Consider the following 18,230-nt stretch of genomic DNA (forward strand, 5'->3'; position numbering starts at 1 on the left):
GATTGTAAAGTGCCCATTAGATGCACACTTTAGAATCTTGCTGGTAGTAGTAGCTCCCATGATACTGGGCTGTTGTAGGTGGTTACCATGGTGTTGCTATTAGGGCTGGGCCGATAAAATGGTATCAGTATTTATTGACCAAACTCTATTGTCAAAAACAATTAAAAAATAGTTTATGAAGCACTATCGTTTATTAAAATGTGTCTGTTGAGTGCACGACTTGGAAGGAATGCCAATAAGCTAAGGGTTATTTCCAATCTAAGCGCACGGCTTGTGTATGCAAATAGGGAGCGACGCGCACATGGTGTGCAAATGGCGTGGATGTGATGTGCTCATATTTTCCAGGCGCACCTATTTGAAAACATTGTAACTTTCCAGAATGTCCCATGTATGCTGCGATTCATGTAAGTAAAATTAAACAATCTGCTTCACACTTTGTATGGAATATTCACATTTCAGTTATAATGGCAGACAAATTACCTCAGAAAAACACAGAACACCCAAACACTTAAGTGCTTTTAAATATCCTCCATAAATAAAACATGTATCAGCACTGCTGCAATGGTTTGTCCGTTTGTCATCCTCTGAGAAACCGGTTGATGTTCGCCTAATTACGAGAGACGGCAGGGAAGTGCGAGCGCAAATAACATTGAAAATGGTGAATGAAACCACTCACTCATGCTTTTTAACCTGATTTTAGACGCAATATGTGAATGGACACAGGTTGAGATTTGTCATCGCCACCTAACGTCAGAATAACAACACAGTGCCATGACAGCAGCGATGAGTGTAAATAAAAAAAGGATGTAAGGCTTTTAGGTTTCTTTTCTTGTGCATCCCACCCACTAGCAACCCATGCACACTTCAGAATCTTGCCACAGTTAGTAGGTCACCATGATATTGGGGTGTTGAAGGTGGTTACTATGGTGTTGCTGTTTTAACAGTATGATATGAGTATGCAGTGTTGCTATGTGGTTGCTAAGGTGTTCTGGTGGTTGATGATACTGTGATAATCAAGTGACTACAGTGAACAATGATAACGATGCTTGACATAGTAAACACTGTTATTTAAAATAAAGTTTTCCATAGAGTAATCATGGCAGAACAAACAGAATAAAACTTCTTTTCATGAGCTTGTTACCCTTTAACTGCAGAGGATGAGGAAAAAAAGGGAAATCACAGCAGCCAGCGATTATGGTGTGCTGTGCAATTATAAAGAACCCCCGGTTAAAGTCTCTTTTGTATTTTTTCATTTGAAGAACAATCAGTGAGCACTTTGTACCTCTATAAAAGAGCCGTTCATTAAAGAATGCAGTAGTCATTAGTTTAGTTTGGAGCCATTATCTGCCTGTGCTTTTATAAAGTACAACATTAAAGCACCAATTTGAATAATCGCCGCTATCTGGGTGTTGCAGATTTCAAGAGTGAGGAAAGTGTAAAGAACGGTCGTGGAAAATGTATTTGCAAGCACAGAGGGCCTTTCTGGACCTCAGCAAAAGCACAAAGCAACATGTTCCTATTGTTCTACATGTTTGATCTAGCCTGTTCATCTTCACAATTGAACAACATGCTGTTATATAAGAGGCAGTGCACCTCTCACTCTTAAAAGCAATAACTAAAAACAGGATCATTTTTTAATTATCTCAACTAATTACGTGGTGTCACGGCTCATGTATTAAAGGAATATTCTGGGTTAAATACCTCTGAAGGTCCATTAGCGGCATCTGAAGCATGCTGTCAGTTACCACAGAAAATGCAATCCTATTCCCTTAACAAAGGAAAAGTGCTGAAACGAATTAAAGCCTATAGGATATGGCCTATATACGACATTCTGAACAGTTTAGAGTAGAAATACAGTTTAATAGTAAGTTTAATAGTCAATAATCAATTTGAGCAAAGGTTAGGCAATTTAGTACATTTGTGTGTTTTGTATGGTTATTTTAAATTATGTTAGAGGGTTTGAGAATATTACTTGAATCATGGGGTAGTTACATGTTTTATTTGAAATCTTGAATGGTTCAAACATTCATTAAACACCATTTCACCATTTTATGCCCTATCACTATGATCAAATTCATGACAAATGGCAGTAAAACATTTGTAATGTTAAAAAAAGGTCTTTCATTACATCTTGGCTTCAGGTCAGCCTACGATTCTCATTTTGAGATGCATTAGCAATTCAGTACATTATTATTTTGTTCAACATTTTTCATTTCACCATTTTATGCCCTATCATCATCATCATCATCATCATCATCATCATCATCATCATCATCTAACTGATAAAAAATGGCAGTAAAACATTTATAATGTTACAAAAAGGGCTTCAGGTCAACCTGCGATTAATTAGCAAAACAAACAAATACTGCATTCTGAATAAAACATACTGAATAATTCATCAGTTTGTTTTCTAGGACAGATGGACCTTGGTTTTCATATATGTCCAAATGAAGAAAACGAAGGAGAAAATGTTCAAGAAAATAAATAAATAAAAACACTCTCCAAACCCAAAACCTTAACATACCAAGTTGGAATATCTTATGAAAGGTTTGGTTTAATAATTATGTGCTTTTTCTCAGAATTCTTTGATGAATATTTGACATAAATACCTGCTTTTAATCAATATAATGCATCCTAGCTCTATGGCAGGCCAACATGTCAAATAAAAATCTAATCAGAGTTTCTTTCAGAATGTTTATTTGATTCAAGATTTCAATTGAAAAAGCATAATTATATACACTAAATAACATATTAATAAGTTAGAGCTTAAAATAGGTTTTTTCATCTTTGTTTCAATTAAAAAAAAGTCTTTCACATCATGCAGTCATGTGATTTCCTTTTCTTCTAACAACTACAACTGCCATCCGTTTCTATTAGTAACATTTGTTGATACTTATTTAAAATTGCACTTCCTTAATAAAAACAAAAAAAAAAACACATTGATCGACAGACGTAAAAATATAATATAAAAATAAAATCTCCCTACCTTGCTGATTAAAAGCATGCATTTCATTTTAAAATACGTTAACAATTCTATTACTTATATTAAAATTTTAATTCACCCCAAATTCTGAACAGTATTCTCATTTATTCAGTAAATACACATACGGTTTAGTCAAAATACTCTTTTGTGGTAATTGACAGATTTCAGATAATAAAAGTTTAGTATATTAATAATAAAAGTTTTGTACCTTGTGGTCCGGCAGGTCCCGGAGCTCCTGGAAGTCCCAGACCCATCTGACCCCGTTCCCCTTTCTGCCCTCGATACCCTGGAGGAGTAAAACACACAAAACCACAAATTATTGATATAATTTATTTATATTCCAAATTTTTGTCATGTATTTATATCAATAATTATTTGATGACATTAGAAGACTATGTATTTAAGTATCATAGTGCAGCCTATTTTTGGAAATATGACTTTTAGCTTAGCATAGATCATTGAATCAGATTAGACCATTTCTGTCTATCTTAGTAAATGATGTAACAACAGAAGCTTCAAGCTATAAATAGGAAAATTATCAAAACTTTTTTTCAGTTATTTGAGCATGATGCTAATGGTCTAATCCGATTCAATGATTTATGCTAAGCTAAGCTAAAAGTTCTCCCACCAGACCCAGAGGTCAGCTGAATGCATTAAAAAATGGAAAACTCAAATATTTAACTTTAGGTAACTTGTAAAATGAGCCTATTTCTCCCCAAAAGTGGAGTGTTCCTCTAATAAGTATGCTGTTTAATTTCTATACATAAATTTACCTGTTACACTGAATGACAATGGAAACTTATTTCGCCCATTTTGAAATATTATATTCTTAAAAGTTATCTAAAATATTCCAGTACCATCTTTTACTGACAAGCAGAATTTAACCATCACTACACTGTTTAATTAGTACATTATTCAGTGAAAAACCACTGACTGATCAAACACTGGCAGAGAGATACTATTCAAACAATTTAGTTCCTACTGTAGAATCAAAAAAATCTCAGACTTTGCATTTCCATAAAAATTAGGTCTTCGAAAAAAAAAAAAAACCTAACAGGTGGAAACGGTAGATAAAGCCTCGTACAAATCTTCCATATTACACTAAACTAGCTTCAGATCCCTCAGAAATCAGCCAGTTTTTAAGCCCTTCAAGTAATGACAAATCTATCAGAAACACACTTTAAAAGTATTTAAGGAGCAGCACAAATGCTGACAGTGCTGGACGAAATGTCACACACAGCGGGCAGCAAACCAACAAATAAAAACACATTAGCTGATGCTGATCTGTTAGTATCGTTTTCGCACACACACTGTCAGAAACCAATCTTAAGACTATCTTCATAATGACATGCAGAAAACAGCCTCCAGTCAAAACACACACAGATTAGTTACAGCATGTGTTTCCTTCAAGCCAGACTGTGTCTAGCCTGAAAGAAAAACACTGTAGGAGTTACTTACCAAATAATTGTCAGTCTTAAATTAAACTTATACAAGCAACACACTAGTACACTAATGAAAGTGTATCGGACACCTTCAGATGTATTCATTCAATGCAATGGCATTCAGAAGTGGGAAGGCACTCTACCTGCGGCATCAAATCATGGCTCCCTGTTCATACTGTACATTTTATGAGGAGAAAAAAAATGCGGCAGGGGGAGCTGCAATGCAATACTTGTGAAATGCAGCCTACAGCAACATCTATACTATCATCTTGTTCAGGTTTTACATTCAACATCCCTTTTCATACAAAAAAAAGACTAAACCATGTGGAGAATGAAAAATGAGAAGGAAAACATGAAATATTAAATAGAAATAAATTAGATTTAATTCATCACTTAAAAAGAGATAGATACAGTGCTCTGCATAGATGAGTACACCTCCTATTATATATTTTTATCCATTTGGTGAATATAGGTGATAATATTTGATTCATTTAAACAAAACAGTTGTATTAAATCCATTTAAATATGTTTATATGTTTTCTCTGCCCACTGAATTGATTGACAGGCACCATGTTTCTATAATAACATGTATACATATGACCACAGAACAATTTTTTGCAATAAACTGAGTTTAAATATCTGTTCCAAATAACTCTGTGATTTTTAAACGTTTAAAATGTTTTTTTAAAGCAGAGATCGTTTGTAATAAAGACAGCAAAATCGCTATCTAAACCCTGTTTTACACCGCAAGCGTGAGCAGCGTGTGTATTTTTCGGCATCCATGTTAACAGATTAGAGCTTTCATACTGCAGGCAGAAGCAGGGCGTCAGCGCGAGGTGATAGTCTTTGCACTGGGTCTATTTTTGCCGTGCTGCTCACACTCAAATAAATGCATTGATAATATCCACTGATTTTTATATATTCAATCAAATGAAATTAAACGATTAAAAAACGGCAAAAAATATTTATTTGGGCCCGAACTACAAAACCAAATTTAAATCAATTTTAGTATTAGTTTTTCTTAAGTTGCACACTAGTTTGATCATGTATAAATATCATTATAACTATATTGTATAAATATTATAATAACTATAGGCCTACATTATCTAGACAATCAAAAACAAAATGACATGATATAAGAGGCAATTGTCTTCTTACCGAGTGACACTCCTCATAGAGCTCGAGAAGCAGACAGTTCTTAAGGATCTATATAATTTGTAAAATAAAGACTTGCAGGTTAAGGAAACAGCATAGGAGAAAGTTGCCGCTGGCCTTGGTGCAGATGAAAAGTTAAAAAAGGTGTATTTATAGATAGATAGGTAACTAGATAGACGGAGATAAATCGATTTGTGCAGCAGCTGCTGATGAGCTTCTGCTCTCCATACGCGCTGCTCACATGCTGTTTGCACTTGCGGTGTAAAACAACTGCAAACAGCATCTGTGTGAGACTCATCATTTCAGAAAGGCTTGAATAAACTCCCCCACAAATACATCAAATAAAATTACTTGGTATTTTTGAGTTATGAGCTGTATTTCAGCTTCATCTGTGTCTGTCTCTATCACTGACTGCTGTTCATCTGCAGTGTTGCCAGATATAGCTGACTGATTACAGCCCAAAAACTGTCCAAAATCCACCGAAATGCTAAAGGACCCGCCCAGTCATCTGAAATCACGCTAAGTGTGTGTGTGTGTGTGTGTAGGGGGTGGAGTGGTTGACGGTTGTGATAATCACGTTAAGTGCTAAAACATAAATTTAAAAGAGAGAACTTGTTTATGCCGAGCACTGTATATATTAGGCTGTAAATTTAAGAAATATACAGTCAAGTCTGAAATTATTCATATTTTCATATTCATCATTATTTATTTTTATCCAAATGTAAAGAAAAGCTGACATTTTTTTCTCCACAATGATGCCTCTTGTACATCATTTTATTATCTTTTGGGAGAAGCCTGTGTCATTTCTGGTCAAAAAAACTTGCTGGTTGAATAAAAGTAACAAGTTAGAATTTGGCAGGGGTATTAAAAATTTCAGACTTGACTTTATAAAATGTACATTTTTTTATATAATTTGTTTTAATCCATCTTTAAAAAGCTTTAAATGTGCAAATCTGCTCATATAAGTCAACAATAAATAAATATAAATATAAAAAGGTTGCACTGAGATGATCAAAACACCTTGTTCATTACATTGCATGAAATGACATTAGATATTATGAAACCTGCTCACTCATTATTGAAAGGGCAGTTCACTAAAATATTGAAAACTTTGTGTAAATGTATTTGCCCTCAGGCCATCCAAGATGTAAGTAACTTGTTTTCTTCAGCAAAAGCCTTAAAGCTAATATTCAGCTGAAACTGTGATTCTAGATGATTCATAAAAATTCAAGATAACAAGCACTTCTAGAGTTAAAAAGCACAGACAAAAAACAATACCCATGCACTGAAAAAAATGGTTCATTGCAAATTGTTGCAAACAATTTATATGGGCTGAATTTAAAAAACAAATTAACTGACGACAATGCTGTCTGTATTCCCTGCTTCGCTACAGAGTGCGTCAAAATTCGCTACATCGATCTCGTATTTAAAGGAGCCATTGCAGCATATCAGCAAATCACTTACATTCCAGCAAAAAAAATGCTTTCTAGCGTGAAAATGTTGCACGCCTTGAAATATTCTGAAACAGCAATACTGTTTTGTACATTCCCACTTATTCATTCATTCATTCATTCATTTTCTTTTCGGCTTAGCTTATGTTTTACTCAGCGGATGCCCTTCCATCTGCAACTCATTACTGGGAAACATCTATGCACACTCATTCACTGACATACACTACGGACAATTTAGCCTTCCCAATTTACCTGTACCACGTCTTTGAAGTTGTGGGGGAAAGAGGAGCAACCAGAGGCAACCCATGCCAACATGGGGAGAACATGCAAACTCTAAAAATTGCAAATATAACGTTAATGCTCATCAACTCGCCAGTAACTTATTTACGTATGTCCCTGTAAGAAAATAAATAATTGAAAATTAGGCAACCGCAATAATCAAACCCTTGGGAACAACTGTGGTTGAAATCAAAGTTCACAGGAGTTCTGTGTTCTCTGGAATCCTCTCAATCGGTGGACTTCAACATTCCAATTGCTTGCCGCTGAAGCGCATCATAGCTCATTACCATAAAGTTGACTTGATTTCAACTCTCCTCGACGTCCAAACTGACGAAGACGCACCGCGCTGCTTACTGCCACCGGCTCCCAATGAAAATGAATGACTTCTGGCTACTTTGACGCTCTTGCCGCTTTCGGTGTAAACGCACAGTAAGACCTCTAAGTTTTATCAGGATCCATGGATATAAATGTAGGTTTGCCTGAATGTTTTTTGACTCCCAATGTGCTAGATTATATGACTTGCATAATCTGGATCACACCGAAAAAATGATTCATGGGATTTACTACATTTTTTAAAGGTAAATTGTTGCTAACAATGTATATGGGCTAAATTTAAACAAAGAAATTAAATTAAACATGACTAAATTTACCTTAAAAAAACTGTCAATGCAATAAATGTTTTTTTAGTGCACCAAGAACCACAGTTTAAGCTAAAAATTATTTTCAATACTCTGCTGAAGAAGAAAAAAAACAGTTAACTACATCTTGGATAGCCCGAGGGCAAGTCAAATACCAGCAAATGTTAATTTTTCAGTGAACTACCCCTTTAAGTATGATTGGGTATACTCTTGGCATGCAGGAAAATACAGCTTACAATATACAGCAAATTAGATTTATTTTAATGAAACCAAGTTAGAGGATTTCATCACTCTTGAACACACGAAAAAAAGTTACAAAGGGATTAAAAAAAATGTTATCCCAACAAATGGTTATACAAAAGCATGGCTGATTACATCTGAGCTCTGTAAAACAGTTGCATAAGTAGTTTTAGATGTTATGATGTTATGAAACTCAAATTGCATGAACCACTGATGTGTGGTTCATGTGAGTTTTAAGAAATAATCTCAACAGATTTTGAAATAAAATAAATAAGTAAAGCTAAACAGCATCAAAAACATAAGGCCCGGAAATGACATCGAAAAAGCATTAGCATATAAATTCAACAAGCGTTCAAGCAACACCTTCTCTTTCGGGTCACCAGAAGAGAGGATACAGAGATGTATTAATGTTGCTGATTCTCATTTAGTTTAACTGTGACCCCGAAGTGGAATTAATGTGTAAAGCGACCAAGATGGCGGAGATATTTTTCTTCATAAACTATGTAAAGACAAGTCAGGCAAATTGATGAGTCCAAAGGAGGACAGACTCCAGCGGAGGATGACGAGGAATAATGAGGAAATATTACCCGCAAACTTTGTCAAGCCACATGGAGGCTGATGTCAACATCTCACACATAATATCACACACACACACAAAAAGGTAAATTTCTGATTTACCAGGAGGCTATACTACCTGATGAGAAGAAATGCTCCTCTCTAAAGCCGGGCTCACACTATATAAAAGTTTCAGGCCAATTTATACCCAATTTATAAGCTTGACGACATGTTTAGCATAGAATATCTGGTAATGTGAAGCCTTTACAGATCAAATCTCACAGTCTGAGAAACTTCAGGGCAGTCCCAACTCTTGATCATATTGCAAATAAATCATATTTTGGATTTAAAGTCTGTGTGAAATCAAAATGTACAATGTTTATTTTGCTAGCGCACATTGTTATTCTTTAGGCGAACAAGTTAGTTAATCCACTGAAAAAAGTTTATTTAGGTAATCTTCAATCAAAGTCTGAGCATTTTCTTCCATGGTTGGAGTGCTGGTCCTTCAGCTACAATATTGCTAACCACTCCCACCCTCACCATTAGTTTGCTATGAGAGAATGATATGCAAAAAAAGCCCCCCCCCTACTCAATATTCTATTTCAATTGGAAGTAAATCAACTGAAAAGTTTCAGCAACTTCTGGTTTACATGATCTTTAAAATCTGGATAATTATAAATATTACTTGGTTATATTTTGTGAGTGGTTGTACTGGAATCAGAGATTTGCCAAACTAACATTGTATGAGATACACAATGACATTGCAGAATGTACTAAAAATGAGCAAGCTCCAGCACATGCATTTCACTGGTACAGCAGTTTACATGGACACTAAACGTCGCTATGAAATCCAGTGAGTTCTTTATTAGAGAACTAGAGTTAAACTAAAGAATTAGACTTCTTTAAAGAACATTCCAATACAAACCCCAAAGCTTATTATTATTACATAACTAAAGTTAAACTAAAGAATTAGACTTCTTTAAAGAACATTCCAATACAACCCCCAAATGAAACAGTGCTGTCACTCTCAACAACACTGAGATGGAAAACAGTTGTCAAATTACTTGTATTTTTTTTGTTAACATGTTATATTATTATATTAATTGTTAAATATTATTATATTATTATAGCAATTATTAATAATAATTGTTATATTATTATTACAGAACTAAAGTTAAACTAAAGAATTAGAGTTCTTTAAAGAACATTCCAATACAATCCCCAAATGAACCAGTGCTGTCACTCTCAACAACACTGAGATGGAAAACAGTTGTCAAATTACTTGTATTTTTTGTTGTTAACATGTTATATACAGTAGGATGTGCATTTGTATTTGTACAAATGTCTTGGGCAGCGAATGTAGAAGAACTGTTTGTGAATGTGAAACCAGTGTCCTGACATTTTATCCTGCCTGTCAAATTGTCCTACCAGAGTACATCAATATTTAATAACACACTCTTAGGTTTTTACTACTGGCACATGGATTTTTTTTTAAAAGATATCATTCACCTAAAAATGAAAGTCTGCCATCATTTATTCAACCCCTCACTTGTTCCAAACCAGTTTGAGTTTTTTGAACAAGATATTTTGAAGAATGTTGGAAACCTGAAAAGTTTATTGCACAATGAATGCAAAATTTTAGTCTGTAATTTTCACACATTAAAAAATTATTTCGACCTCACATTGTGTGAATCGTATTGACACACTACCTCCGAAACTTCCGTCTGTCATAAAGTCGAACCGGGTTAGATTTCTTTCTGCTTTTCACATCTGAAAAAAACACCTTGAGAGGTGTTTTGACAGTTCAGAGCCACTGTACAAGCGAAAAGCTAAATACAGAATGTCGTCATTTGAGCTACAGATAACTTTATGCCAAACACAGTGCATCAAATATAGACAGAATGTGGTGGACAATTGAGAACCCCTTTATGCTATATTCAGTGTGTGTGTCTATACATTTGACGTACTGCCCATAGACATTATACATACTCTCTCTGTTTGGCATTTGTTTGCGTACATGAATGTGTGAAGTATCATAAGCAATGTGTCAAAACTCCACTGATTTCCTGAAATATTGGGATAATCCAGTGCAGCTCTGTGATAATATGCTGAACTTTCCTTTCTCTGTGCAGTATTGGATGAAAACTGAACTCTGAAATTACTGAAATGTTTTGCATTATTTCATAATGGATTAATTAAAAGACATTGTACTCAGTGTGCAAAGTTTAAGTATAGATTTTTTTGCATATGAATACAAAAAAAAAAAAAAAAAGATAAATGAGATATCTTGCTCTGTAAAATTATAGTTTATTTTATATTAGTGTATAAATAATGCACTCTGCACTGCAAATATAAAAGTTCCTAATAAGAGTCTTAACCAAAGTAACTTTTACATAGTCACAGCAAAGCAGAAACCTGCAGTTAGATTAATAAATGAGGTAGCAAAGGTTAATAGTTATTATTTATATACAGTAGATATTATTATTTAAAGAACACTGTGTCTGTTTAGCATGTCAGAATGCACTACAGCTGTACAAAGAAAAGTACAGAAAATGACTTCAGTTCTGAGGGTTTATTCTGAGAGTAGAAAGCTGCTAGCATGCTAGCTAACAAATGTAAACATTAGCTGAATGCCAATGACAATCTGCAGCGTGAGATCAAGTGAGGTGCTCCCTCTGGCATGTAAATTCTTATTATCTTGCAATGTTTGATGGTTTGAGATTTGAGGGAAGAAAATCTGTAAAGACCCTTTTATGTGCATGATGCAACCAGATTTCATAATCAGTTAGGATTTCAAAACTCCAGAAGTGTGAGCCCGGCCTACAGCACAATGTGCCAAACAACTCACAAATACACAATCAAATGATACAAAATGTCTTTGAGCTTCACCTACTGCTGTAAACACATCAAAACAGTCTGAATATATAAACAATACAATCTTCAAAACATGACATATATGGATCATATATATGTATGTAAGCACTCAGCCCAAAGTATGTTTTCTTTGCATAGATCAATCAATTATTAAAGATTAAATGTATTCAACACAGTCTTATTTCATGAAAAGCATTATGGTTAAGGGTCCTTAGGAACTCAGACAGTAAGGACAGAACCAAACTGCAAGTCATAATTGATGAGAAACGCTAGAGGAGCAGTACGTTAGTTGTCTTTGATGAATGTTCAGAATTGTATATTTTCTCACTCCCGTTCATTTTTTTCGCCAGGTTTAATCCAACAAAATGAGATATAGGGTGGCTTTTTTCTTCAGCTCACTTCTTCTCTTTATCTTTCTTGCTCTCACAAGTCTGTCCATGGCGATATTACATTCTCCTATTCTGGGTCGGTTCTTCATCCGTCTTCATATGTCCCGCCAGGCTTTTCGGCACCATATGCCACTTAGTCATGCAGCTATCTGCCTTCGTTCTCCTCTGACAATCGCTAGCAAGAGTCCTGTGAAGCCCTTACACCGAAATATTCCAGTTTTTGCATACCGATCTTACCATCTTGTTCCTTTTATAGTCTTCGTAGCTAGATTAAATTGGCTCAAATTATGGAGATTGGCTCTTTTTTTTTTAACTCTTAAGCTTTCATGATTAAATCTTGAGGTTTAAAGATTGATTTGGCCAAGCAACAGCATTTTGACCAGCTCGGTTCTGTTACTTATTTAATAATCTGAAGAACAGCTGTAAAGCAGTAAATCCAAAATAAATAACATATACAAACTCTCATTTCCACCTAAAGAGAGTGAAGAAAAATACTGGAATCCTTGAGAAGCAAGCAAAAAAACGTAGCTTAATACTGGGGAAATGAAAGAGTCACAGAAATAAAGCACAGTCTTGCATGTCTGTGTTTGTGTGTGAGCCGAGACCATTGGAGGAGCAGTGTACAGAGGTCCATAACATGTTTAGTCTTTGGGCTTTTGGCTCCTACCTTGGGGACCTGGAGGTCCTGGCTCTCCGGGGGGTCCTGGGGAGCCGTCATTGCCGGGTGGCCCTGGAGGGCCTTGTCGACCTTGTGCTGCTAATATAGCTGCTGGTGTCTTTTGCAGCAAAGTTTGACTGTCTGAAAACTTCTCTAAAAAAGCAAAATTAAGAATCAGTAATATAATATAATATAATATAATATAATATAATATAATATAATATAATATAATATAATATAATATAATATAATATAATATAATATAATATAATATAATATAATATAATCTATGAAGTTAAAGTTATTTATATAAATGTATGAAAAAAAAAAAACAATTTCATACAGCTATTAGTTTTTGTATCAAATAATGACCCTCTCCCTACATTATATATACAACAGTTCTGTCTAGTTCTCGAATCTGATTGGCTGATAGCTGTTCGATATTCTGCAATATCAAAACTCGTACAGCCTCTTCACTCGTGTGTTACTCCTCCCACATAGAGTGACAGCCAATCAATAAACTCACAACAGTTTGACAAATATTGCAGCTGTTGGACAACAAAATGTACTTTTGAGGCTTTTTAGGCGAGGATGTAGTCGTTTAGATTGCATCTATGCAGTTTATTTATAAGGACAGTGCCTATTTTAATATTCATAATTTCTGAGATTCAGCACGTTGGCACTAGCCTGTTATACTGAGCAGAGCAAAGAGCAAAGACTTATTTTATTTCCTTGTTCCAACTTCCAAGTGGCCTATAGCCTATGTTTGTTATGAATAAATAATGTTAAAACACATATAAACGACTCATTCATGAAAAAGGGCAAAAGAGCTGTGTGCATGTGCACATTTTAATAATGTCGGGCTATAAACGGGTTCAGGCTTTAAAAAAGCTGTCAATCAAAATTTACTTGTCGGGCTCGGGCCCTATCGGGCCTAACTTTTATGGCCTGATTACAGCTCTAGTGCTATATTTATATATAAATGCTGGGAAATCTCTCTAGAAGGATGGCATTTAATGCCTTTCAACCTTATGATCTTTAAACGTCAGCAAAATCACCTGTTTTGTCATCACTTTAGACATTATGCTAGAGAATCATTCAAATAATAGCTCTAAAATGACGTTGGTGAATTAGTAACGGCTTCTGCTGTTCTGACTGTCAGCTGCAGATGTGAATGAACAGTTTCCCATACAAAAGGATTTTTGAGACTCTCCGTGTTTGATTTTCTTTTTTATATACACAATTATGCCATCAAACTGTTATATAAACACAATATCACACTCTTAGCAGTGCGATACTGTATATGGCTGTATATCAGCACTGGGGAGGCATTCAGACCTGTGGCCTCAAACCAGTGCATGCCTCCCACCAGTGATACACATGATGTACAGCCACATATACCGATATATATAACAAATATTTACATTAGCAACATTAAAATCATTACACATTACTTTCAAATATTTTTTTTGTAAACCTGTTGTTGACAAACTTGTAAAGTGCCTGCTCCACACACACACACACACACACAGACACACACACACACCTAAAAGCTAAAATTTCCATTTAGAGACCACCTCAGTGGCGGCAGATGATGTACCTTCAAACACGCGCAATACTTCATTTCGGATGAATGTTTTAATTTCCTCCAAGGCAGCTGTATCACTCTGTGAAAAGAAATGAAAGGGGAAAAAAGAAGGGAGAGAGGGAAAACAAACATCAGCACAACATGATTTGCAGATTAAAAAGTGCAGCGACAAAATGGCAGTGATTCATGTTTTATTCATGCTGAGAAATGTTGGAGTTCTCTGAGATAAAGCGATGGATGACACATAATGGCGTAATCACCATCTCTCCTCAAAGCGTCAGGAGGAGGCCTGAATGCTGAAGAACATCTCGTAGGGAAAACAAACCACTTCCTTCCGATCACAAACACACAGTTTCACAGTTCAAGGCCATTCTGTCAAACGCTCAGCATCCTCACCTTAGTATTTGTGCTGGGTTAAAAGAGAACGAACGGGCTAATGCATATTCAAGCAGTTGAAATGTTCAGCGATTTCAGTCTGAAAGCCCTTTAACGTAACTCCTGTCAGGCTTCAACATACCTAATAACACAAGCGTCATGAAGAGCTTTGCAGACATGACGGGAAAGGTTGATTTTAGAAGTTTGCTAGGCTCGCCATGATTTTGCCAAGTACGATGTTGATCCTGGAACATAATTTTTGTTGAAAAATGTAATCCATACCTATTCCCTACCCCTAAACCCAACCAAAACTGTAAATTGTCCAAATCAGATGGGAATAAAAGTTGAATAACAATCACGTGGAAGTGCATAAACCTAATTGTAAGCCTAAACTTAACATAAATGGTAAACATATCTCTTAATTCTGATTGGCTGACTGGAATGTTGTTGCAGGATCAACATAGATGTTAATCCTGTAACATGTCCTACTTGGTGAAATCAGGTTGGCAGGTTGCTAAATATACAAAAAAATCATTAGAAATAGATTAAATGCATGGATTTGAAGAAAATGAACAAAAATACTAATGATGATGTATAGTGATGATAATGATATTTAAAATAGTCTTTTGTATTTCATAATTTTAAGTTGTTACTCTCTAAAAAAACTAAAACTTTATATCCGCACTGGCATCTTGGCACATTTACAACAGATTGAGCAAGTTGTGATGTTTGATTCATAACAAAATATGTTTTTTCCGATATGGAGCTTTTCAATCATTCAGTTTATCCAGTGCTGAATATTTCATGATCAGCAGGATACGAATCAAATTGTGGTCTATTCCATACCGAATGCTGTTTGACTTTGTACTGCTCAAAAGTTCAGGGGCAGTTCTTTTTTTTTCTCTGATCCACTCTCTCAGGCTCCATTTAATGAAGAATAATAATAAAAAAAATGTTTAAGTATTATTACAACAGATTCAAAAAGTCATTTGATTTTTGAACTATTTATATTATAATTAAAGATTTGAATATATATACGGTGCTCAGCATAAATGAGTACACACGTCACAGGTCTCTCTTTTATGTTAATATTTTTTATGATGCTTTACAATAATAAATTTGTGTACATAAGATACAGTACCAAAGCCAAAATTGGAACAAATTTAACAACAAAAAAACGTATTAAAATTAGTAAACTCAAATTAAAATGTTGGGGGAAATTTTTAATAAACAAGAAAAATCAAGTAAAACAAAAAAAAAAGGGTTTTTAATTCCCTTTTTGCAATAACTCATTTCACTTTAAATGTATTATCTTTCTATTCCTAACTCTTTTTTATAAAGTATATAACTGTTTAACAAAACTGTTTGGTTTAAATGCACCAAATAATATTAGTTATATTCACTGGGAAATTAATACAAATATTAATGTTCAAAAGGGAGTGTACTCCTTTTTAGGCTTCAGTTTAGTGTGCATATTATCATATTAAAGTTTTATTATTATAGTTTTTGTTGCATCGTTCAAGTAGATGCTGCACACTGGTGGTGTTGTGGAGAGACCCCCCTCATGATTGTAAGGCATTATGGGTGTATGGCTACGATAAATGCGCTACAGTATATAAATACACACATTACATTACATTATTTTAGTTTCAAATTATCTTAATGGTTTATATATATACTGTACATATACACTGCTTCCAGAGCATAGGCTCCACCCAGTAGCATTCAATGACTCAATGACACTTGCCTACATCTACACAGTTGTATCAACAACAAAAAGAAGCATTTATATTAAATAGATTATATTCAGGGAGGCTGTAATTATGCTGCTAGCAGAGACTGTATACACATGTGTTTCTGGCATTCTATAAACAAGACAAATCTAACAGAGAAAGAACTTTTGCTTTGACACGTCCAGATTAAGCAGCTGCTTCTCAGTACCGCCAACCTGTTTTCAACAAGTAGGACCTGTTCTTGGATTAACATCTATGTTGATCCTGAAACAACATTTCAGTCAGCCAATCAGAATTAAGGGATATGTTTGCAAATTATGTTAAGTTTAGGCTTACGGTTGGGTTTTCACATGATTGTTATCCAACTACTATTCCCCTCTGACTTTGGGAATAATTTACCGTTATGGTTGGGTTTAGGGGTAGGGAATAGGTATGGCATTTTTGAACAAAAATGATGTTCCAGGATCAACATAGATGTTAATCCTGGATCGCATCGTACTTGGCAAAATCATGACGTGATTCTCAGTACAGTCTTTAGGAGAATCTCAGTATCACAAACCAGTGGGTTGTTTACATGGTGTCAGATCATTTTGAATAATTGCATGCCTTTTTCAGAGCATTTGGCCCACCCTAAAAAAATAAATAATTAGCCTCAGGCCTTTTCACAAAAAAGATGAGACTAAAATGCTGAAATACTTTGGGATCTATTTTAACGATCTAAGCACAAAGTCTAAAGCGCATGGCGCAAAAGCACTAAGGCCATGTCCAAGTCCACTTTTGCTATTTTTAGGAACAGAAAAAGTTGGTTTGTACCCAGGCGCATGGTCTAACAGGGTTTGTGCTTATTTTCTTAAGGAGCTATGGTTGTGTTTAGAGCATAACGTGCATTAAACCAATCAGAGTATATCTCCCATTCCCTTTAAGAGTCAGTTGTGTTGCGCCATGTTGCATTTGCTATTTACATGGCTAACTTTGTAAGTGGAAAAACTGCTACCTTCACTAGCGAGAAAAGAGTTAAACAGACTACATCTGCAGCGAGGATAAAGAATTCAATTCAATTCACCTTTATTTTGTATAGCGCTTATACAATGTAGATGAAGAGCTCCTCCATTCAGCCTTTTTAGTTTCTCTTTACTTTACTCTTTACTTTACTCCTTTACTTTCGTGAAGTAAGAACATGATGGAAACTCACTCCGCTGAAGACATACATTAGCCTACATATTTAGTTTTGTTTGTTAAGTGAAAAGATTTATTTTTAAAACTTTCTAAATTCAGTTCTAATTTCCAGCAAACTAATAAATGAACAATAATAACCAAGTGTGGTCAAAAACAGTTATGTTCAAACACACGTCCTATTCTTATGCCTCATATGGCGATGCAATAAATATGCACAAAATAAACAATATTACTACTAATAATAACTAAATACAAATGCAAATTGTCATGAATAAACTGAAAAGTCCTCTGCGCTAGACTTTAGACCAGCTTTTAGTTGGTCAGGGAACGTTCAAATAATAATAAATCATGTTATCATGAGTTGCGTAAAGCTCCTGATACTACTATATCCTCAACACGCACACATAAAGTATACACAATACACAATGGTCTCCTCCTGAGTGACGTGGTTGAGGGTGTGCTTGATATGGGCATCACAGCGGGTGGCTCATTGGTACAGCCTGTGCTTTTCAGAGCCTGATGGCTTTGTGAAAACATGTGGGTAATTATTGTTATTCGGAGCTGCTAATTATTTATTCTGGAGTGTTCACGCGTGTGTTATGCCCAACAAAGCAATCAATGATGGTTGCCCTCTGAATAGCATTGGGTGACCCCGTGGTTATGGATTCTGGCTGGAGGCCAGGAGGCTGTTGCA

At 35.1% G+C, this 18,230-nt stretch overlaps 1 protein-coding gene across 3 annotated transcripts in view; it reads right to left on the reverse strand.

The window, feature by feature from the left end:
• Positions 1-18,230, reverse strand: part of LOC130239871 (collagen alpha-1(XIX) chain) — a 278,893-nt gene that overhangs the window by 6,281 nt on the left and 254,382 nt on the right. For all 3 annotated transcript variants that reach the window (XM_056471226.1, XM_056471224.1, XM_056471225.1), the window contains 3 exons: positions 14,265-14,331; positions 12,674-12,817; positions 3,192-3,269 (listed from right to left, as the gene is read on the reverse strand). In XM_056471226.1, the coding sequence (XP_056327201.1) occupies positions 3,192-3,269; positions 12,674-12,817; positions 14,265-14,331 (289 nt within the window). The remainder of the gene's footprint in view (positions 1-3,191; positions 3,270-12,673; positions 12,818-14,264; positions 14,332-18,230) is intronic.

This window comes from Danio aesculapii, chromosome 13 (genome assembly GCF_903798145.1).
Source record: "Danio aesculapii chromosome 13, fDanAes4.1, whole genome shotgun sequence".
Classification (NCBI taxonomy): domain Eukaryota; kingdom Metazoa; phylum Chordata; class Actinopteri; order Cypriniformes; family Danionidae; genus Danio; species Danio aesculapii.